At 39.2% G+C, this 21593-nt stretch overlaps 5 protein-coding genes and 1 long non-coding RNA gene across 7 annotated transcripts; 3 read left to right on the top strand and 3 right to left on the bottom strand.

The window, feature by feature from the left end:
- Positions 1–645: 645 nt before the first annotated feature.
- Positions 646–1743, top strand: LOC18016652 (xyloglucan endotransglucosylase/hydrolase protein 24). The gene is made up of 3 exons (XM_006401130.2): positions 646–944; positions 1038–1231; positions 1324–1743. Exons 1-3 carry the CDS (start codon positions 681–683, stop codon positions 1715–1717), a joined length of 852 nt encoding a protein of 283 aa, XP_006401193.1. The 5' UTR covers positions 646–680; the 3' UTR covers positions 1718–1743.
- Positions 1744–1878: 135 nt separating this feature from the next.
- LOC18016651 lies at positions 1879–3442 on the bottom strand. The gene is made up of 3 exons (XM_006401129.2): positions 3293–3442; positions 2486–3186; positions 1879–2398 (listed from the first exon to the last, which is right to left on the bottom strand). Exons 1-3 carry the CDS (start codon positions 3326–3328, stop codon positions 2056–2058), a joined length of 1080 nt encoding a protein of 359 aa, XP_006401192.1. The 5' UTR covers positions 3329–3442; the 3' UTR covers positions 1879–2055.
- Positions 3443–6151: 2709 nt separating this feature from the next.
- Positions 6152–9610, bottom strand: LOC18016650 (calmodulin-binding protein 60 B). 2 transcript variants are annotated; one of them, XM_006401128.2, is made up of 9 exons: positions 9427–9597; positions 9052–9205; positions 8849–8924; positions 8626–8684; positions 8039–8538; positions 7784–7944; positions 7483–7686; positions 7066–7294; positions 6152–6975 (listed from the first exon to the last, which is right to left on the bottom strand). In XM_006401128.2, exons 2-9 carry the CDS (start codon positions 9141–9143, stop codon positions 6368–6370), a joined length of 1929 nt encoding a protein of 642 aa, XP_006401191.1. In that variant the 5' UTR covers positions 9144–9205; positions 9427–9597; the 3' UTR covers positions 6152–6367. The 2 variants fall into 2 exon arrangements, with proteins under 2 accessions (XP_006401191.1, XP_024011516.1); XM_024155748.1 differs by having other exon boundaries at positions 6368–6975; positions 9052–9167; positions 9427–9610.
- A 301-nt stretch (positions 9611–9911) lies between these two features.
- Positions 9912–10734, top strand: LOC112086801. The gene is made up of 3 exons (XR_002899655.1): positions 9912–10007; positions 10131–10398; positions 10524–10734. It is a non-coding gene; the product is annotated as an uncharacterized LOC112086801 (long non-coding RNA).
- On the bottom strand, positions 9938–14331 carry LOC18016649 (bifunctional dethiobiotin synthetase/7,8-diamino-pelargonic acid aminotransferase, mitochondrial). The gene is made up of 13 exons (XM_006401127.2): positions 13591–14331; positions 13332–13502; positions 12958–13219; positions 12694–12774; positions 12449–12569; positions 12224–12372; positions 11920–12014; positions 11455–11567; positions 11219–11365; positions 10952–11085; positions 10720–10851; positions 10498–10632; positions 9938–10384 (listed from the first exon to the last, which is right to left on the bottom strand). Exons 1-13 carry the CDS (start codon positions 14295–14297, stop codon positions 10097–10099), a joined length of 2535 nt encoding a protein of 844 aa, XP_006401190.1. The 5' UTR covers positions 14298–14331; the 3' UTR covers positions 9938–10096.
- A 1443-nt stretch (positions 14332–15774) lies between these two features.
- Positions 15775–20655, top strand: LOC18016648. Its single transcript, XM_006401126.2, has 9 exons — positions 15775–16084; positions 16205–18651; positions 18744–18848; positions 18988–19140; positions 19234–19397; positions 19479–19626; positions 19703–19825; positions 19930–20017; positions 20103–20655. The coding sequence occupies exons 2-9, from the start codon at positions 16351–16353 to the stop codon at positions 20267–20269; spliced, it is 3249 nt and encodes a 1082-aa protein (XP_006401189.1). The 5' UTR covers positions 15775–16084; positions 16205–16350; the 3' UTR covers positions 20270–20655.
- The last annotated feature ends 938 nt before the right edge of the window (positions 20656–21593 follow it).

Genomic DNA, 21593 nt, shown 5'->3' with positions numbered 1-21593 from the left:
ATATTTGTTTATTTCAACTTTAATGGGCCTAAACAAGAAAGGTATGTTTCAAGTAACTGGGCCTATGTAAACCTATAATTTCTGACTTGCACTCAAAGCTAGTCTTGGTTCTCTAGTTGACTTGCTCTCAAAGGTTTTTACTTTTTAGTCTTGATTCGCTTATTGCCTTATTGGTATGTAAAATGTTAGGGCTTCACACATTGTTTGCTAGATTCTAGAGTTTGCTTGAGTTTTCTGTTAAAATGGTACACTCAATATTGAACATGGAATTTTTTTTTTCCACTTATGGTTGGAAAATTTGGTTATTTATCATAGATTCAAAATTGAAAATAAATTGGTCACTCAGAGTGACTCACTCTCTTTGATTGGTTTCCATGTAAAGACAGAACTTAAACCCCAACCGTTATAAACGCATGGATAAAGAAGAATCTTCTAGCTGAAATTAAACCCTCACTTGACTTTTTACATGTGTTAAACAAGAGCTGGCTTCACTTTCCATCTGTTGCTCTGTTTTCTCACAACCCAAAGCTTGACCATCTCTACACACAAATTCTTCTCCTTCTATTCCTCTGTCTCACCCAGATGTCACTGTCTATCCTCTCTATATCTTTCCTCAGCTATAAATTTCTTACACAAAACAACTTAAGCCCGACCCACTGTCAAAGCTCCCAAAACAAGACATGGGTTCTTCACAAATCTTGATCTTTGTGTCTATTCTGTCATGTTCTTCATTAATCTTGGCAGGTGATTTCAGACAAGATGTTGATATTATATGGGGAAACGACAAAGCAAAGATACTCGAAAACGGCCAAGCCATTACATTGTCTCTTGACAAAGTTTCAGGCTCTGGTTTTCAATCTCAAGCTCAGTTTTTGTTCGGTAAGATCTCTATGGAGATAAAACTTGTCCCTGGAAACTCAGCCGGTACTGTCACATCTTTCTATGTAAGAATATTTAAAACTCAACTCTATCATTGAATCATTTTTGGTACGATATTAGAAGTTATTTACGCATGTGTGTGTGGGTGTGTTATGTAGCTAGCGTCTAAAGGAGCGATGTGGGATGAGATAGACTTCGAATTCTTGGGGAATCTGAGTCGTGATCCTTACACAGTCCACACAAATGTGATCACACAAGGCAAAGGTGATAGAGAACAACAGTTTCGTCTCTGGTTCGATCCCACCATTGATTTTCACACCTACTCCATCCTCTGGAACCCTAAAACCATAGTGTAAAATCTAGATATCTAATCTCTGTTCATCTCTTAACATAAGAAACAAAATCCATATATATATCAATATTTAAGAGTCGGTGCGTTAACAGATTCTATGTGGATGGTACACCGATAAGAGAATTCAAGAACATGAAGACGATGAACGTATCTTATCCGGAGAAACAAGAAATGAGAGTCCATTCCAGCCTATGGAACGGAGATGATTGGGCTACGAGAGGAGGGCTCGTGAAGACTGACTGGTCCAAAGCGCCATTCACCGCTTATTACAGGAACTATGAGGTTCAAGAATGTGTTTGGTCGGTCCGTGGCTCTAATGTATCTTGCGGTGGTGGTGATTCGAGCTCATGGTTCAAGGAAGGGATCGATGAAAATAGCATGAAGACGCTTAAGTGGGTGCAAAGTAACTTCATGATCTATGATTATTGCAATGACTCGAAAAGATTTCGTCTAGGGTTGGCTACTGAATGTGTTGCTCTGAATTAAAATTTTAAAGTATTTCTTATACAAAAATTATAACAAATATGAAACCCTTAATCCGTTAATTATAAATATATAAGGGATTTTAACTGAATTCATCAAAAGGAATACAATAACACAGAACACTAATGAACGTTCATATATAAATTACAAAATTCAAATCTCAATCACACAAACCTAACCAACACAAGACCCAAAAACTCAAAGGGGCATGATGGATATCACTTGGTTTAGAACACAACACACAAGACAAAAGTGGCAAAAACAATCAACCACTTATTGAACTAAATAAAACCAAATCCAAGCTAGAGCTCCAAGAAGAGATTGAGAAAGGAGCAATAATGTTAAGCAATGGGATTAGTGGGATTAAGCCAATAAGGGTAAGGGACCAGCGAGGGTTCACGTGAATCACGTGGGGGATCGAAGGAACGGACTATTCCAGTAGCAAGATCGTAAGAACCAATGCCCGGGCCAATGTAATAAATAGAGTTAGGCTTGAGCCCCGGGTACATGCTTGCCGAGACACAGAAGGCTTCACTCTTGCCAAGGAAGATGCAGAGATCTCCAATATCTTCAGTGTAATAAAAGTCTTTGCTCTTCTCATCTTCCCTAAACACCATGAACCGCTTAGTTATGCCGTGCATAAGTATATATTCCCCGTGCTGTCTGCGAATGCAATCTGTGTACCTAGAGAGAAACAAGGAGCTCAATCTCTACTCTACTATTAATTGGACTGATTTTAAAAAAATATTTTAAGAAATTCGAAATACCAACCACTTGATGAAGAAAAGTTCACCAGAGGGACATTCCACTAAGTGGTTGCTCATGAAACATTTATCCAACATCTCCCAACCTGCCCCTCCGATCTTAGGCTGGTCTCGTAGGCGTAGTTCTTGAAAGTCGAGCTCGTTGTCGGTGAGATCTAAAGAACCCATGTAGAGACCTTTAAAGCTGGTAAAGTAAAAGGCTTTGTCTCTCTTGGAATACATGAGATCAGAGGGTGGTAAAAGAGAGTAAGGGGTGTCAATGTGAGTCCACTTAGAGTCACAACATACACTTAGCTGATACTCACTGAACTTTGCAGCCACAACCAAGTCCTTGTCATGGACAGGATCAGAAGAAGAGAGAGACACTTCCGTGGCATGTGTCGAGGGTTTAAACCCGATTGAAGGCAATGATATGACTTTTGGAGATGATGAGATCCAGGGCTTGTACAGATCCGTGAGACGTACGGTAAAATCTTTATTCTCCAGACAAGCGACCCAGCCTTGTGATGTTCCAAGAAGAGGTTGTCCATTGAGCTCCTTTGGAACCGTCTTCTCACTGCTATACACTCTATCTCCTGTTGTCGGGTCGAGAAACCTGTGCTTACCGATTTGACCCTCCGGAGAATCTCGCAACTTTTTGCCGCCCAGCAGCAAATACGGAGACTGAGGCAATGATGATGAGAAGAAACGAGCATTGTCCCTGCGTACCTGTCGAACATGTACTTAGAAAGCTTTAACAATGTACATATTTCAAGACAGTTGAGTAGGAAGAATCAAAGAAATTGTCATATGGAAGGATGAGTGAGTATCTTACAGTGAACTTCGAGATTCGGTTGAAAAACAGAGACATTGTCTTTCTTCTTTTTCTCTTTCGGAAATCCAAAGAACCCTAATTTCTCAATAAAAAGACCATGGGCAGCTTTGGCTTTGGGAAATTCTCCTGAACTTCTTTTCTTCCATTTCTCTAAATTTACTCGAGATGCGAAATTCCAGAAACGGAAACCTTTCCTATTGATGATGATTATTTAGATTATTATTGAGTTTTACCTTTTTTAGTTTTTGTTAAACAAGTTTTTCCTTTTGATTCTTTTTCCACACAACCCAACTAGTATTCAATTGCACGCGTTTAAACCTATTGGGCCCGTTTTCTAAGGCCTGTTAGAGGATTGAATCGACTTAATATTCTTCGTTCGAGATTCGGTTAACAAAATATGTACAATTTGAAATATCTATTGTTTTGTTTTGACTTCTTTTTCTTCAAATAATTTATATTAATCGACTTTGGTATAGTGTTTTTTTTATCGAACTTTCAATGTTTCGATGTTTAATTACATAATTAAAAATAACTATTTGATTAAAAAAATTCGAGGAATTAGATTTTAAGTAAGTTTCACATGTTCATATTAGTGAGAAAATAAAATAGCATAACGCAAATTAACTTTAAAAAAATTAAACATTAGATCGTGATTCGTCACTCACACATCAGAACACTGAAAGAAAATACAATTAAAAACTAAGACAACAGTAAAAAATAAAAAACACAATTTAAAAGTAATTTATTTTGCATATTTGCAACCATCACAACCAAAGCACAAACTGGAGCCATCTATGCCAAACTCATTGAAACATTTGTTTTAAGCCTCCAAATTTGTTTGTTTAATTTAGTTTATAAATTTTTTTTAAAAAAAATTCTTTTTTTATAAAACCAATTAAACCGCATTTTTATTTTTTGTTTCAAAGCCCAAAATTTTAGATCAGGCCTGGCCTTGCATCCAGGGAAACCACAACGGCTGCAACCGGAGCATCCGCTGCAACCACCACCGCCGGTCCCTTTTCCATCCACGCACCCAGTACATCCACTACAACCACCGCCGAAGTCTTCTTTTCCGCCGCCGTTGGATCCCTCGTTAGATTTGTTTCTGTTTTTCCAGATGTTTCGGTCTTGGTCTTTGGCTTACTGAGCACAAGGCCTCCTCCTACTGGGATGTGTTCCGGGAAAGGAATGAACTCCATCTCCATCTCTTTTTCTTCTTCTTCTTGAGGTTGGTTTTTTGGCATGGTAGAGAAGGGATTTGATGTTGTGGGACGAGCTCTTGAAACCGTGGTCTTTGCTACACCATTCAACGATGTTGGAACTCTTCTCATTTTTTTTTTCTTTTTTTTTCTCTGTTCCTCTTTGTTGATTCCATATGCACAGTACTTGAACCTTATATTGAACTCTAATTTTTGCATCACCACTCTGTTCCTCTGCGGGATTGTTCTACTTTTTGAAGATATAAACTAAAAATAGCAAATCTCTCTTTACTTCATAAGTTGATGACAGTGTCTTTTTTTTTTAACACTTCGAAACTTGCTTCGTTGTTAATGTGAAAGATACTATACAAGTAAAGAGAGACTTGCGTCACATATCTTGATTATAATAACTTACGTCACATATTTATACACCCAGTTTCCAAACCAAATTTAGAATAATTATACTCTACCATTCAAACTAGAAATATAATGTTGTGATATTTCTTAAAATAAGGGAGTGAAATATAATGTTAGTATACTCTATCATGTTTCGGAGCTTGCACTATTTCACTGTTATTGATTTGAAAGATATAATACAGGAAATTGCCATAAAAGAATCTGAATTTTTATAATATTAAACTATATTAAAATCTTATTGGTATAAGTACAATGGTTAAACTATATTTTTCTTTAAGAAAAAAATTACCGATTTCTATACTCTGATCAACGTCAGTCATAAATGTGTTCTGAAGAGGAGAGGGGAATTTAAGGTATATATAATTGTACACTACACCCACCCTCCAAGCCCAAGTGTTTACTGTTTAGTCTAGGCACACTACCAATAAATTTTCATACTCAACTATATTATAATATTTATGAGACAGACAATTTAATATTTATGAGATTTTCGAACCTGGCATTTTTCACTTTTGTTGGTTTGTGAAAGAGATAATGCATGTTAATGACAAAAACAAAAAATGAAAACACATTTTGAAATTATCAATTCATCTTAATTGTAATTTTATAATTTTGCATTTTTAACAGCTGTAAAAGGATCCCAATCAAAGACTGCTAGTCTAGAGTATTGGCTACGGCTACCATCATCATGATCTTAAAAGAAAAAAAAAAGAGTAAGACTAAGAAATTAGAAGAAGTCACATCATCATCAATGACACTTGTAATTATGACTGACACTTGTTGTGATGTAAATACAAATAAAAGAGGATATCTCTTTTTTTAATACTTAATACTTGACTTATACTTGCAAGTGTTCAATTTTGTGTATTTGTTATATACTTTGATTGTTACAAGCACTTGATCTCAAGAAAAAGTACGGGACGAGTAACGGGTACGGGACGAATAAAATGGGTACGGGCCGAGTAACAGGTATTTGTGTCTAGTCCTTGCAGCCACTAATTAAGTTTGTGTTAGTATTTTTTCACTTAGGCCACTAATTAGTATATATTATTCATTTTGAAAAATTAGTATCCTGGTTTTGTATGGAAATACAGCCAAAAAATATTTGATACTTGATATCTATGGAACACAACCTGGCAACAGTAGTTCAGAGTAAAGACAAGGCAAACATTTTACTTATTGAATTACATACATTTTACTTATATGAATTATATATATCTACGACTACAAAATCAGTTGTCTCGTAAATGAGTCAACCAAAGCAATAATAGAAGTCTCATGCTTCATTAAAAACACACCCATTAACTCTAAGTCTAACTGTACACTTTCTTTTGATACAAAATACATATGGGAATTCATCTCCTTCTCAGTACTTCAAATATTCAAGGGTTGTTACCATAAACTCTAAGCACGGTAATTAAAAAGTCTCACAACACAACCAAATTAATAATCAACCACTCTATTCTTCGTCATCATCAACGAGCTCTACAATCTGTGCTCGTCTCTCAGCGGCTTTCCTCCTGATGAAGAAACCCCATCTCATTGCTGCCTTTATCTTAAGCCACCCAACAACAGCTCTGCCTGATCGACCACGGTCTTCATCATAGCCTTGCATAGGTGTGTGTAGAAACGATGGGAAAGTATACCCATCTTCTGGCAAATGTGTTGCAGAGCCATTGCCACCTCCCATGCTGAATAGGCGGAGAAACTGTTGCATGTCTTCGTTCTCAAGCATTTCATGGCTTCTGAGTCGGATCTCTTCCTCTGAGAAGAATTCTTCTGCTCCTCTCTCGCGGTGGTTTGACCAGTCTTCGAACGGATTGAGATTTGCCTGGTGAACAGAAGAAGAGTTGATGTCTTGAAATCCACTTGTGGATGACTGTGGAGGACCGAGAGCAAGCAGACCAGTAACGTTTTGATTGTTTATAATGCTTTGAGTTTGATGTAGATTTCCCATAAGCTGGTCTTGCGTTGTAGTACCCGGAGCAACCTCAAATTGTGCTCTTGCGTTGGAGTTCAAAAGCTGTGGCTGCGGAGTATACCTTGTCACCATAGCTTGATCATACCCTGCAGTATTTGACAGAATTGAACAAACTTGTAAGAATTAGTAACTTACTATAATACAAATTTTCAAGAGAGTGATTGCAGTTCGCAAACCTCCAATAGGATAATCTGAAAGCACTGGACATTGATTAGCCGGCACTGAGGAGGAGTGCCCTGCCATCTGCATTGGATGGTCAATGGCAACAGTTGAGTAATTTGCCGGCTCGGTTTGAGTAATAGCCAACCTCTTTGGCTGCTTCAAGTCAAGGAGAGACTTTCCATCATACTCTATGACAAGGTTCCAGTTTTCATATGCTTTCTTCACCAGCCCATCAACAAATACCTTCAGAACACAGAAGTGAAAGACAGAATCAAATTTGATAAATCTCTTTTTCAGTGGTTTGAAAAGAATGTAGTTCAATTACAGCTAAATTAACTTTTAACCTATATAAAAGATAGTGAATCATAGGTTAACTAAACCATAAGCCGCAGAACGAAACAAAAAATGGTGTTAAGGAACATGCAGCAAACCTTTTGGCTTTCAGTAAGTGAATCAGCAGAGAAGTATTGGTCCCCGGAAATGAGACCACTTAGCTCATAGATATTATTGAACACAACGCCGACATTCCTTGAATCCTCGGCATAGTAGATATAAAGCTTACCGCTCAAGACACACGTCTTTGCGTGCTCTACTAGTGCATCCCACATTTTGTTTGACATTCCACTTCCAAGAATCTAGATTAACACGAATAAAAAATAAAATTAGCCATGGCGTAAAATTGTATGAGCAGTGTATTTCACAAGCAAAAACTTGACATAAATAAACACTTACACTACGTAATTTTCCAGAATCCTTGACCATTAGTCTCAGGAAGCCTTCTACAGTGACTATTCCTTCAGCATTAAGCTTTCTATGGAATGCCCCATCTTTACCAATCTTCTCCAACCTCCACACGTCATCATTCAAAGCAGGTGGGTAATGCTTCTTGTACACTGCACATAAAAAAAATGTGCATCAAACTTAAAAGAAGTAACATCACATGGTACACTGGGAACAAAACAAAAAGTGGAACTTTAAAGACCATACATTCGCCCCTGTGATCTTTAACAATAAAAGCTTCCGTCTTTGCCTCACGTATCCGCATGCCCTCACAGTACCCAGAAGAAACCCGTAAACCGAGTCTGAACTTCCTACTCCGAATCCAGCTCGAGTTATCAGTGAAAACCAGCTCGCCCAAAGTTCCAACCCCTTCCTTGAGAGTGACAAACAGATCTCCAGTCAGCAACGGTCTCTTTCCTTGACGTTCTTTCACGACATGGCTTTCAAATTCTTCCTGGCTCCAGTCTTCATCATCTTCATTGTTAAAGTCACCCTCAAGCACAACGATCTCAAGCTTTGCAGAAGCCTCTGGACCATATACCACAGCACGCCCTGTGTTTGCATCGATCAAGACAACATGAATCGCAGCACCCTGCTCTCCTTCTACTCTGCCTCCTGTGAATAAGGGGAGTGATAACCTAGACCTAAACTGCAACCGCAAGTTCCGGCCATCCGGACCTTCAATTCGCTTTGGAGAAGACCCGGAACTGCAAAGTAATAATAAACCTTAGAAAAACTGTTACCTGACATTGAAGACCATGTCACAATATATAGAATGAGCAATACAGTTTTACCTTCCAGTAAGCCTAGCGGGGCCTAGTTTCGCCAAAGCACGTTCCACTTCCTCGCTGACCTGCTCAGCAACAATCCCGCATTGAAGCTTAAACAAAAGATAGCTACTTTCTTTGCAAAGGCCTAACACTCTAAGTATAATAGTGACAAGAACAAGAAGCAGGCAAAGATTGGGTTACAACAAAAGCAGTGTAAATGATCCCAAGAAAAATCAAGAGATCTTACAACTCGGCGGAGAATAGGTTCCAAAGACGAGCAAAGCTTCTGCAGACTGTCTACTTTCAGGGCCTCTACAATCACACTGGCACAAACGGGTAAAATCCGCAAAGTCAGAAACTTTTAGTAGAATCATCAGTCAGATAAACAAAGTCAAAAACTTTGAGTAGAATCATCAGTCGATAAATTACAGGGAAGGAGAAGAAACTCACCTAGCAAGAGCAGGACGTTTTCGCTCAGGCTGATCATCATCGTTCCCATCCAAATTCCTCTTCGCTCTATTCATATTATTACCTCTATCCATTCTAGTTCTGCATTTCTCCCAACTCTAGATGATTGAAAAAATAAACCCCTATTTTCTTAGATCTGCAAATCACAATTAATAGACACAAAATTGAAATCTTGAATAGCACAAAATACCCTCCAGGGGGAAGACCCACTTCGTTTGAACCCCTAATTCAAGTAACTAAATCTCAAACTCAAATTTTCCGGCGTCGGAGATCGGAGAAGACTAGATTCTCCCGGTGACCAAATTGAAGAACCCGAAAAAAAACAAACGATAGATAAACAAGTAATAAGAAACTAACCTGTATATCGTGACGGCGAGATTCAAGAGTATCTCGCCGATTAAAATTCGCCGGCGTCGAATCGGAGAAAAAATTGATTAGTAGTGGACGGAAGTGTTTTATGTTTGAGAGTTTTACGACAGTCTCCTCCTTTTAGTCTTCTCGACAAATTCTGATTTTTTTTTTTTTTTTGGCTGATTGGGGTTAATCGGTCAACTAAGGCGACTCATATGAGCTTTGACAGTGCCTCTAGTTGGGATTTAATCGAATGCCGTAAGGTCTACGGTTTCTATCGTGGTGCTATATGATTGTTTGTCGTTTACAGTTAATTATTTTGTAAACTACAAAAACGTCTGCGGGGCCCGCTAGAAGAAACGGTGGTCGTTAGAATATTATCCCACCAATATGTCCCATGAATCGCAGCCGTCGATTCCGTGTAGGACTGAGGTTACACTTTTATAAAGCAACTTTTATTTCATCAATTAAATCATTATAAAACTGATCTAGTGATCTTTCATTAAATTTGCTGTAACTAGTTTCTTTCTTTATTTAATTTCCAGAAACGATAAGATCTCGTGATGAACGAAGAATCTTTAGCATTGGTAAAAAAACTTCCGACTCCAAAAGTCATCAATTTGCAAACAAAAATAAAGTGCTAAATACAAGAAATAGTATGGAGAGAGTTTTAGATTCATGCTTTATTGAATTCTCCGAGTCTTTTGTAGAGCTTAGCTAGCAACCGGCGGCAGATTTCCGGCGACGTGCAAGGGCCACACATGAGGTATACGACGTTTCCGAGAGGGCGCATGAAGATTCCGTCTTCTCGGAGCATTTTTAGAAGAGACTTTGCATACAAGGAAGCATAGCCGGAATTGGAAGCATCTACTTTTAGTTCTAGAGCGAAAAGTGTTCCTAATACAACCACCCTTTGAACCGCAGAGTGAGATGATATTCGTTGCACCAGTTCTTCGTCCCACAGCTGCAAAAAAACGTGTACGATTGAAACCCGTTTAAGGATGTTGCTATTGATTACATATTTTGATCATACTTGTGTCTGGATCCGTGAATTTAAGAATAGGAATGTCCTAATACCTCTCTTAATTTTCCTCCTTGTGAAGTGATGTTATAGTTAGTCTCTGGATCTTTGAACCATTGGATGGCTTTGACGGCTGTTGCGCAACCCATGGCATGAGCTGAGTATGAGTGACCATGAAGCAGGGCTTTAAGCTACAACCAGTAAGGAAAATTAGATGGTTTCAGGCGGAATCAACATGGTTTGATTAAGAGAGAGCCTTCTTGTTTCGTTTTTTTTACCTTGGAATCTGCAGAAAACGAATCGAACACGGCGTCCGTGGCGAGAGTGACAGCCAAAGGAACCATTCCACCAGTCAACAATTTGGCGAAGCAAGCAATGTCCGGTTTGCAACCGAGAAGTTCAGCAGTAGTCTTGGTAAAATCAATGTAACTGGTTAGCAAAACTGTAAATGGAACACGGTAACAGAAATAAAAATCAAGATGACATATGATCTAAGTCGCAGTTTACTACCTCTACTCCAAGACGCCAGAAACCTGTGAACACTTCATCGAAAATGACTGGAATTTTTCTATTCCGGCACTCATTGACCAGAACTCGTTGGAAAAGCGGATCAACCATGTGCATTCCCCCAGCACCATGAATTACTGCATATAAAACATAAGAGTAGTTTGAATCTAGCAATCTACATAGAGAGACCAAGGATGGTAAGCCTATAATATTAGGAAAGTTACATAGGTAAACTATTTTGAAGTCATAGTGATGAATATACTATCATACCTGGTTCTATTATCAGTGCTCCAATATGGGCAGATTGTGTAGTTCCTGAATACTCTTGTAACTGCTCTGATACATAGGCCGAATAGATTGTTGCGAGAATTGATGTGTCTCTGCTCTTGTCAAAAATCTCATCACGAGTGGTGAAATCTGTAAGAATTTGGGAATACTAAATCATAAAACTAAAGGAAATGCAGTGGAACTGTTGGATAACATAAAGAAGAAAGGATGCTATTTACTTCCATAATCTTCTGGTACGATTTGAGAAAAACTTCCAGGGAGGGAAAGATTCCAGGCTCCATTGGAGAGAAAGACAGTAGGAGGATCCAGAAATAGTCCTCTTCCAGTATACCTATAATTCAAAAATAGATGAGAACCTAATAAAAGGGCAAGCTGAGAATTACGTGATAAACAATGCTTGTTCAGGATAATTTGAGTGCGTATGATGTGAATTTAAAAAAGTAGGTTCTGATATCTCGATGTAATCATGATTCATCCCTAAGGCATGAGAGCTCTATATAAGCAGCACTAAGGGCAGGTTGCTATGCAGTTAGACACTAGGTTTTATGCATTTAGATCCCTCCCACGTTGGTGCGGGAGATGCTGATTATCCAAGAATGCTCAATTCGAAGATGACTGTTGGAAGCAAAATTCTACAGAAATGGTCAAAGTAAGAATCATATCAAACAATAAAAATTCCCTACCACGGCTGCTGGAGAAAGCCTGTATAAGGTGAGGGTGCTTGTGCTTCCATGGCTCCTAAAGTATCCCCATGGTAAGACCCCCGAAGAGCTAGGACCTAAAATAGAACACACATTCACATTAGAGCCTGAAAGGTAAATGACAAAACTCCATACATGAAGACAATATTGTATATGGAAAAAGATGAACTGCCAGGAAAGGGGCAACACTTGCATCTTAGTAAGCAGCAAAGTGAACAACAAATTTTCAATAACAGGTAAAGTAAAGTGTCTAAAGTATCGTTGAGCATTGGCAAGATGATTGTACCTTCAACACAATATCCTTTTTCTCTTCTGTAGCCTCACAAAAATCCAATAGGGTCTCATGATCAACACAAAACTTACGAAATGCCATCTTCAGGGCAATTTCGATTGCTGTGGATCCATTATCCGAGAAGTATACTCGGGAAGCCCAGCCTGAATGCATTATCTAATTAGCCCTCGTTCCTATGCTTGAAAACAGAAACAATTTGACAGAACAAGTCAAAGAAACCTTTTCCCACTCCAGCTAATAAGAGTTCTGCACATTTCAAGGCAGGTTCATATACATTCTCAGGGAACATAACATGCCCGAACCTAGCAGCAGTGTAACCCATTTCTCTAGCAAGCTCAGCCTGAAATAGCCTAAACAAAAGTTCAAAATGAACTTCAGAAGAGTCATCACTAAGATTTATGACGTCATAACGCGCTAGGAACTGATATTTATCATAAAACTGGGAAATAATGGGCACAGATGACCTGGAAAGCGGGATCTGGCCCCTGTGTCCACCAGCTTGCACAAGCATCAAATTGCTGGGTAAGAGAATTGTTATCGGAAGCCTAGAAATGATGAAAAGACACAAGTTTCATTAGTCACGGAAAATTCTACATGGAGATATCTGAAAACCATAAAGTTCCTGCCTTCCAGGTAACCATCTTGCTTATGACTAAACTAAATAGATACATTTGATGAGCCCAAAATGTGGAACATATCAAAATGATTAAGAATCTTCTCATACAAACCTTGTATACTGAAAAATTTTCACCACATCGGGAGTCTATAACTGTCACAGTTTCTTCAGGCACAAGTTTATGCTGAGTAAACGGCCACCAGAAAACCTCTCCTGCTTGCTTTGCCATGCAGTTTAATCTTTCTACTCTCTCCAAATAAGCTGATACCATTGTCTCTTTCAAAGCTTTGAACACACAATCAGACTCGAGAAACCATTCAATAAGATCATCTGAAGGGTCCTTGGGGACAGGCGGAAGCACGAGCACCGGTACTCTACCAGCCAGGAGGTGTTTGCACAAGAATAGCAAAATTAAAAGTATGAGCGTATAGTTAAGAACACACAGACATCGAAAGGACACAAACTGATAAAGCCACTGAAACTTACTTGTTCCTTAGATATGACGTTAGTGGAACTTCATTAACAAGGCCATGATCTTCAAAAACAACAGCAGCAACGTCATATCCACGAAGTGTCAAACTCTCGTAAGCTGCAATGGTCCCCGAGATTCCACCGAGCCGACCGTCTCCGACGAGAATTCCGGGCAATCTAAAAGGCCTAATTTCAAGAACAAAAAAAAAAGTAACACTAGTTACAAAATTCGATCTTCTCACATGTAATCACAAAGGAGAAGATGAAGTGTTACCTGTAGAGGTCGCACTGAAGAGTTCCCGACGGCCCAGGACTAGCAACTCCACCGGCAGTCTCCACTAAACATAGAATATTTGTTTCCTCCGGTTTACTCCCACCAAACTCCATCTCTTCCCTCAAACATTGCTCCACCATCATTTGCACGACGGAGTCATCTACCGGTGCGTTTTCCCTCTCCGCCGCTAAATGCGGTGAGATAGCAGCCTCCCAAGCATACAGCGTCTTACACAAGAGTTCCGGCGCGCCGGTGACCGTCTTCTCCTCGGAGAAGTTCAAATCGCACATCCCAGTCTCGCTGGCTTCAACAATTCGTCCCGTAGATGCTGCAGCTGGGATTGAAGAACGGAGTACATGGTTGGAGATGGAAAGAGGAATCCGGCGACGGAGGGAGAGGGAATTGAGCTTGGAGAAGACGAAACGAGAATCGGAATCAGAAGGGAAGCCAGTCTGTATAGGTTTCAAATAGAGGAGTTTTGTGAAATGCGCGGCGGAAGAAGAAGGCTGGAGGAGGAAGGAGGCGGCGATGCCGGTAGAGACGAGGGTTTTGCCGAGAGAAGTGTTGGCTGACCAAACCAAGTAGGTAGGGTGGTTGAGCGGCAAACGGAAAGAGTGAGGAGGAGAAACAGCGGTGGAGTTAAACCTAATGTGGTGGCGCAAGTGCCGGAGACGGTGGCGGAGGAGAGCGGCGGTTACGGGAAACATTATCGGTGGGAAACTGAAGTGAACGGAGGAAGGAAGGAGACTCTTTTAGAGTGGGAAGTGAGTGAGCTTAGAAATTGTCGTTGGAGGGCAAATTTGGTATATTCGGTTATTTACTCATTTTTTTGTCTCCGGGATTACCTATTGGGGCCGAACTTAGATTAATGGGCTGGGCCCAAAGTTTAGTTTACATCTGTGTTTTAACTTTTATCAAATTATTATCCGCATTTTTACAAGTTAAAATTATCCACATTTTTAAAATTTGAGGTATATAGAAATATGATTACATTTTTTAATTAACAAATGGATATGTTTAAAACGTTCAAGTCTCACGTTCCGGTTCTTTTCAATTTATATAACATCGCTCAATATTGTTGTTTTTAACCATAGGCAAGTATATGACGTTTCACTAGTGACTAATAATGTGTATCACGAGCATGTTATTCGAATGATATAAAGAGTATAAAATGAAATATTTGGTGTATATCTGTTTTTAACTGTATATGCGTTGGTTTATAAAACTATTGTATGTAACATGTTCTTTATAGATCAGCGATTAAGAATTATGATCAATGTGATTTTATGTATTACATTACATTGATCTGCTATAAAATTATATGTGAGAACATTTTGACATACTATGAAAATGTTAGGAGATCGAAATTTTAGGCTTGTCCGAAATTCTTTTTGAAATGTTAGGCTAGATGGTATTTCAGAGACAATTGAAACATATGAGAGTTTAAAATGGACCTCTAATTTACTAGTGGTTGTGCATTGTGTATTACTTTTTCTCATTGTTTTACTATAGTTTATGAATATTATTTGTATAAGATTTTTAATAAATTTTGATTGAAAGAATTCGGTCAATTGATTGGAGGTACCTTGAAAAATGTGCCCAACCGTCACTATATGATTGGTTCGCACGTGAAGCTGATGTAAAATACAATTTGTTGCGTGAAAACTGAATTCAAAGCTAAGCGTGTAAGCTCCGTGGGTTGAAAATATACTAGCGGTTAAACTTTAATTTAGTTGTCCATTTTTTTTCCGATCGCTAAAAAACGACACAAATGTTACAAATGTATTAATTATCGAAAACAAATTCATAACACAGGAAAAATTATGTACGAGGATTAAAAAAGATTTCATGGTACTACGTTAATTTGATGATCGATAACATAAAATTATAAGTAATTGGTAATTACATATTTAGAATAAAATGCGGGTGAAGAACACGCGCAGTGACGGTGGGCACAAGGAATCTGAGGACGAGGAAGAAGCATATGCCCCAGTTGATATATGCCATGCCATACCTTGGGAGAAAACTAAATACTATTCAATTTTATTATTGAAAATTAAATACAAAAAGGCAGAAATAGCCACGTGGATCGCTACCTGGCGGTACAGAAAGCATCGCATCTTCTAGTTCTTGAAAAAAAAAATCCCAGAAAACAAACACTCAAAACTAAAAGATTTGTTTTTTATTTTTCAATTTTATTTTTGATTTCCTTCATCAAATCAAACCAAAGAAAACCTCTGTCGTCGCCGCTCTTTCTCAATTATTCTTCTTCTTCTTCTTCCTCCATTAATCGAAATCATACGAATTTCCCACTCTTAAATCCCTTCTGGGTTTTCTCTATAATCCAACAAATTCTCGATTCACTCAAACCCGATTGATATCAGAGTGCGGAATCTGAGCGTGATTTATCATTCAATCCCCGTGTTTGCAAATCATGCATTTTTGAATCGAGGGTTTCTGGAAATTCGTGTTTTTTTTTTCTCCGAGATTCCAGGTAATTGATTCGTTTCCTTTTAGCCGATGATGATGATATTCAAGTTTTGATCTTGTTTTATTCATCGAGTTCTTTGGGTTGATTTCGTGTATTGCATGTCTGGGTTTTGTTTTTCCCCAGAGAAGTGCTGATGCTTTGTGAGGATTCGTCCGCAACCTTGTAAATGGATAATCGTTTCAACTGTTATTTCCAGCGAACGACTGCCAAGATTTATTATCTTGAGATTTGGTACCAGAAATCTGACGTATCGGCGGATTTGGACTCCCATGTGCAATAAGCGAGCTGGTGATCAGGATATTGATAATCAGATTGGGAGCATTTCCGCCATGGATTCCGGTTCTGTGAACTCATCTTCCGCCACTAGTCCAGTCTCTAGCTTGAACGACGAGCCGCATCGGGTTAAATTCCTTTGTAGCTTCTTAGGCAGTATATTGCCTCGTCCTCAGGACGGGAAATTAAGGTATGTAGGTGGAGAGACGAGGATTGTGAGCGTGACGAGAGAGATTAGGTATGAAGAGCTGATGAGCAAGATGAGAGAGCTTTATGACGGTGCGGCAGTGTTGAAATACCAGCAGCCTGATGAGGATCTCGATGCTTTGGTCTCGGTTGTGAATGACGATGATGTGACGAATATGATGGAGGAATACGATAAGTTAGGTTCAGGGGATGGGTTTACTAGGCTTAGGATCTTTCTGTTTTCGTCTCCTGAGCAGGACGGTTCTTCTCATTATGTGGATCGCGATGATCAGAGGGAATCTGAGAGGAGATACGTTGATGCTCTTAATAATTTGATCGAAGGTACAGACTTTAGGAAGCTGCAGCAGCATCCTGATTCGCCTCGTTTCAATATGATGGATGATTTTTCGATGGTGGAACCGATGATGAATCAGCTTAACATTGAGACTGGCGGTGGTAGCCAGAGGAGCAACGAGATACCTGTTGCGCAGTATAGTAATCTTCACCAGCTCAGGATTCCTCGTGTGGGTTCAGGGCAGATGATTGCACAGAGGTATGGTGAAGTAGAAGGTACATGGAGTCCTTACTATTCTCCTCGGCATCATGGTCACCACGATCCCAGAGCTTTTCAGGAGTTTCCGTCTTCGCCTTCGTCTGCTCGTTATCGAATGCCATATGGGGAAATTCCTGATAAGGGGTTTGATAGAATGCCTGAGGATTATGTGAGGTCATCTCAAGCAAGTCATCATCCTTTATATGAGCACCAGGCACAGGTTCCTGACAATGTGGTTTGGGTCCCAGCTGGAGCAATGCCACTTGAGAGTAAAGGCGGTTTTCCTGGGAACGTACTTCATGGTGGTCCAGGTGGCTATGAAGGGGGTAATATTTGCGAGAACTGTCGTGTACCATTTCATAGGAACCATCAGCCCTTTGAGCAGCTTAATGTAGGCAATAATGGATTTCCACCGGTTGCTTCTGCTCATTGTGCGCAGTGTCCACCCAACAGGGAAACTTTCCTGCTTAATGCAGACCCAAAGCCTCCTACTCCTCACGGAGCTTATGCAAATGAGACTTTCGGACATGAAAGAGGATGGATGGTTCAACAGCAGGTGAATCCTAATCCTCCACGTATTGACGAAGAGAGGCCACATATATCAAATGTTGGAAGACCAAGCGATCATTACACTCTTGATGGTACTGGGATGAATTATCCTCTTGGCCATCGAGCTGGACCTGAAATTACCAAAGAAGGGTTTATTGATAAACCTCTTGGTGGCATTGCCTTGAACTCGTTCAACCCTTCTGCTGAGGAACGTGGGTTTCATTATGGGAATAATCTCTATGCTCCAGCACCTGAAAATATTCACTCAGCAAGTCACAGCCACATCCACCCGCAACAAAACATTTGGCAGAACGTTTCAAACCCTATAGTTGGTGCTCCAGGCTTGCCTATGCAGCAAGTCAATGGCACAGCGAATCAAAATGTTATCAGGAATCCGATAGACAGTGCTTCTCGATATTCTATCGGAGTGGAGAATCAAAGTATTTTGGTCGGTTCTCCGCAGAACATTTCAGGCTTTGATGGAATGTCTTCACCTGGCCAGCCTTACTACCCTAACCCCCATTTGCAAGATAGAGCCTTCCCCTTTGACCCAAATTGGGTGCCATCTGAGAACCCGGCTGTGCATAACGAATACCTACATGGTCTTAAGCCTTTGTCAGGGCCCTTGCTACAGACAAATAATGCTGCACCAATTACGCAGACACCAGATCGTGTTGAAGTGGTGAGGCTGGTGGAAAGCAAGGTTTCCCAGGGAGGTGAACAGTTTAACTATGTTGATCCTGGTGTTTCAGACGGTGTTCCTTGCCTAGATAGGCCTCAACCCTTAGCTGAAAGAAAGAATGATATGGAGAACCTGGTCGAAGTTAGTCCTTCTGCTGCTCCTCCTGAAGGGGCGGAGCTATCAGTTGAGCGTTTGAGTTTCTTACCTGAGTTAATGGAAACTGTGAAGAGAGCGGCGCTTGAAGGAGCTGCTGAGGTCAAAGCTCATCCAGAAGAAGCCCACAATCCTGTGAGGCCGGAGTTGGTGGAAAACGAATCAGAGCATGTGGTTAGTATTATGAGATTTTATCCTGTTATGAGGACCTTAGGGTGTGTTCCCTTCTTCTGATTTTGATTCTGCAACAACTTTTGGATTTTCAGAATGCTCAAGTCGAACCAGAGATGGATTCTGATAGCGATAACCCAAACAATTTCAAGATTGAGCCAACAAAGGCGGAGGCTGAAGCTCTATCCAGGGGACTACAGGTTTTGTATAAATTCGCTTTATTCTTAATTTGGTCTTATATAATTTTGAGACCAAACAAAATTTCTGGTAAAGATCTTTTAGTTGCCCATTTTTAGTCCTGTTGACTTTGTTATCTTGGTTTTCACCTTCTTCGTTTAGACTATAAGAAACGATGATCTGGAGGAGATTCGAGAGTTAGGTTGTGGAACATATGGATCTGTTTACCATGGAAAATGGAAAGGCTCAGATGTTGCAATAAAGAGGATAAAAGCCAGTTGCTTTGCAGGCAAACCTTCTGAAAGGGAACGTTTGGTAAAATCGAACCCTTTATTATCAATTGACTTTAGCATTTTCATCAACGTTAACTCTATTATTATTCTCCTTACTCCTTTTCTGCTGTTACAGATAGAAGATTTTTGGAAAGAAGCCCTGTTATTGAGCTCATTGCATCACCCAAACGTTGTGTCTTTCTATGGGATAGTTCGTGATGGTCCTGATGGTTCTCTAGCAACTGTTGCCGAGTTCATGGTTAACGGATCTTTGAAACAGTTCTTGCAGAAGAAAGACAGGTAAAAACACATATTCATGCATTTTATTCTAGTTTTATAGAGGATCCAAATATCTGACATCACATTGGTTGAATCGTCTAGAACTATTGATCGTCGCAAGAGACTCATCATAGCCATGGATACTGCATTTGGTATGGAGTATTTGCACGGAAAGAACATAGTTCATTTCGATTTGAAATGCGAGAATCTTCTTGTGAACATGAGAGATCCTCAGCGTCCTGTATGCAAGGTTTGGTTTTGCTCATCTTCTCCCATATAATGATGAACAAACTTGATATATTTCTAATAAATCTGTCGCTTTACAGATTGGTGATTTGGGGTTATCGAAGGTGAAACAGAAGACTTTAGTCTCGGGAGGTGTTCGCGGTACTTTGCCATGGATGGCACCTGAGCTGTTGAGTGGTAAAAGCAACATGGTCTCTGAAAAGGTAAATAATTTTCTTAAAAGTCTGCAGCTTTTCTTCAGACTTTCGATACTTTCGATTCAGATACAGTCGCACAGTCACTAACCAAGTATGTTTCTCTCAATTAGATCGATGTTTACTCGTTTGGGATTGTAATGTGGGAATTGCTCACTGGTGAAGAACCTTACGCAGATATGCACTGTGCTTCCATAATTGGTAACTCACTACGTCTTTCTTATATACGTGTGAATGGTAGATTTATGAAATTAAGACAAATAGATTGGTGTTTTTTTTATTACAGGAGGCATAGTGAATAATACATTGCGTCCGAAAATCCCACAGTGGTGTGATCCAGAGTGGAAAGGATTGATGGAAAGTTGCTGGGCCTCTGAGCCAACAGAGAGACCATCCTTTGCGGAAATATCACAGAAGCTCAGGAATATGGCTGCTGCAATGAATTTGAAATAAAGGAATTAAAGAAAAAGAAGAAGAATAAAGATGATGATGAAGAAAAAGAAGAAGAAGACGAAGATGGTGATGGTTCAGGGTTCTTGACGACAAGAGGCTTCTAATTACTTGGGTTTTTATAAAGAAGTATAGTTAGCCTATATTAAGTTACCACTTGGTTTTGCGGTTGGAACGCCAAAACTAGTGTTTTATGGGAGAAAGAAAAATGGTCTTTGATGGGTATATAGTTTATGTTGAATTTAGAGGATTTTGGTTTGGAACTTTTGATCAAGCAATGTGTTGGTTGCATTTGATGATCATTGCTGTCTCTGTTTTTTTTTTTTTTTAATTGGGTTATTATTTGTATATAAAATTTGTGGTTGAAGAGCGGGGCACACATTAGATTATTCTTTGTTTAGAAGATTTATAATATTTTGTTCTTAAAAATCGAAGAAGGGGTGAAATGAATTATAGTCATGCAGAAGACGTAGCTATCGAACTCTCTTGCTGCGTGAGGATTTTGGACCGGTGATTTCGTGTCCAATAAGATCAGTCGTATATTTTGTTAATTTGGAATATAACCAGTTATATAACCGGAAGATTTCGAGCTGAAATTCACGTTAATTTTAAGAGTCGGAATATTTTCGTAATGATAACCATATGCAGTGGAAAAATACCATATTTTTTGTTAAAACATATTAGAGTTTATGAAAACTTAAGTTTATGTTCTGCAATAATGCATACTCTATAACTATAAAACTTATATTTATATAACCACCTGGGTCTTGAATGTTTCCAATCCAACCTATTAGCGTTAAGTTGTGTTAAATCTTTCGTGACCAATAAACAAAACTTGTGGTCTGAGAAGTTCCCTAAACCGTCGTCGTCTAGTACAGAAAATCCCGAGATTCGAACAAACCCAACCCACAAATTAGACCAAGATATTATTAGTGTTAGAGATGAGGTTAGGTAATGGATCAAAGGGTCCAAAGACACACTTAAGGGATGGAAACAAAATTTGACAGGACTACAATCCTCTCTCTATATCTCTCTCTAAAAATACTAAAATAGTTAGTACTTATTAGGTTTGACTTTTAATAATGTTTTGTTTGATTCTGAATGAATAAATATCGTAAATTAATTCTGATAAACAAGTATATATTCTCTATATGAAGAGAAAAGTCAGCCCTTTGCAAGTACCAAAGATCTTCTTAAATCCTTATCATTTAAAAACTCAGCAAGTGAAGTAGGAGAAGAATTAAAGCATGACATTATCAACTCCGATGTCGTATCTTCCTTGTTCACAGAACATCCTTCTAACCGATTACCAATTTTAATATTGGAA

Source organism: Eutrema salsugineum, unplaced genomic scaffold (genome assembly GCF_000478725.1).
Source record: "Eutrema salsugineum unplaced genomic scaffold, Eutsalg1_0 scaffold_2, whole genome shotgun sequence".
NCBI lineage: Eukaryota > Viridiplantae > Streptophyta > Magnoliopsida > Brassicales > Brassicaceae > Eutrema > Eutrema salsugineum.
Note: the sequence above shows the minus strand (reverse complement) of the source record. Positions and strands in the feature narration are given on the sequence as shown.

Coding starts and splice junctions, on each gene's coding strand:
- LOC18016649 (XM_006401127.2), bottom strand. CDS start 14,297: ATGTTTCCCGTAACCGCCGCTCTCCTCCGCCACCGTCTCCGGCACTTG. Junction 13,503..13,590: donor CTTCAGTGCGACCTCTACAG/GTAACACTTCAT, acceptor TCTTGAAATTAG/GCCTTTTAGATTGCCCGGAA. Junction 11,366..11,454: donor CGTACCAGAAGATTATGGAA/GTAAATAGCATC, acceptor AAATTCTTACAG/ATTTCACCACTCGTGATGAG.
- LOC18016652 (XM_006401130.2), top strand. CDS start 681: ATGGGTTCTTCACAAATCTTGATCTTTGTGTCTATTCTGTCATGTTCT. Junction 945..1,037: donor GTACTGTCACATCTTTCTAT/GTAAGAATATTT, acceptor TGTGTTATGTAG/CTAGCGTCTAAAGGAGCGAT. Junction 1,232..1,323: donor TGGAACCCTAAAACCATAGT/GTAAAATCTAGA, acceptor GTGCGTTAACAG/ATTCTATGTGGATGGTACAC.
- LOC18016648 (XM_006401126.2), top strand. CDS start 16,351: ATGTGCAATAAGCGAGCTGGTGATCAGGATATTGATAATCAGATTGGG. Junction 18,849..18,987: donor CTCTATCCAGGGGACTACAG/GTTTTGTATAAA, acceptor TTCTTCGTTTAG/ACTATAAGAAACGATGATCT. Junction 19,826..19,929: donor GCAACATGGTCTCTGAAAAG/GTAAATAATTTT, acceptor TCTCTCAATTAG/ATCGATGTTTACTCGTTTGG.
- LOC18016651 (XM_006401129.2), bottom strand. CDS start 3,328: ATGTCTCTGTTTTTCAACCGAATCTCGAAGTTCACT. Junction 3,187..3,292: donor ACCGAATCTCGAAGTTCACT/GTAAGATACTCA, acceptor CATGTTCGACAG/GTACGCAGGGACAATGCTCG. Junction 2,399..2,485: donor GAACTTTTCTTCATCAAGTG/GTTGGTATTTCG, acceptor GTTTCTCTCTAG/GTACACAGATTGCATTCGCA.
- LOC18016650 (XM_024155748.1), bottom strand. CDS start 9,143: ATGGATAGAGGTAATAATATGAATAGAGCGAAGAGGAATTTGGATGGG. Junction 8,925..9,051: donor AAACGTCCTGCTCTTGCTAG/GTGAGTTTCTTC, acceptor CGTTTGTGCCAG/TGTGATTGTAGAGGCCCTGA. Junction 7,687..7,783: donor ATTCTGGAAAATTACGTAGT/GTAAGTGTTTAT, acceptor GTGTTAATCTAG/ATTCTTGGAAGTGGAATGTC.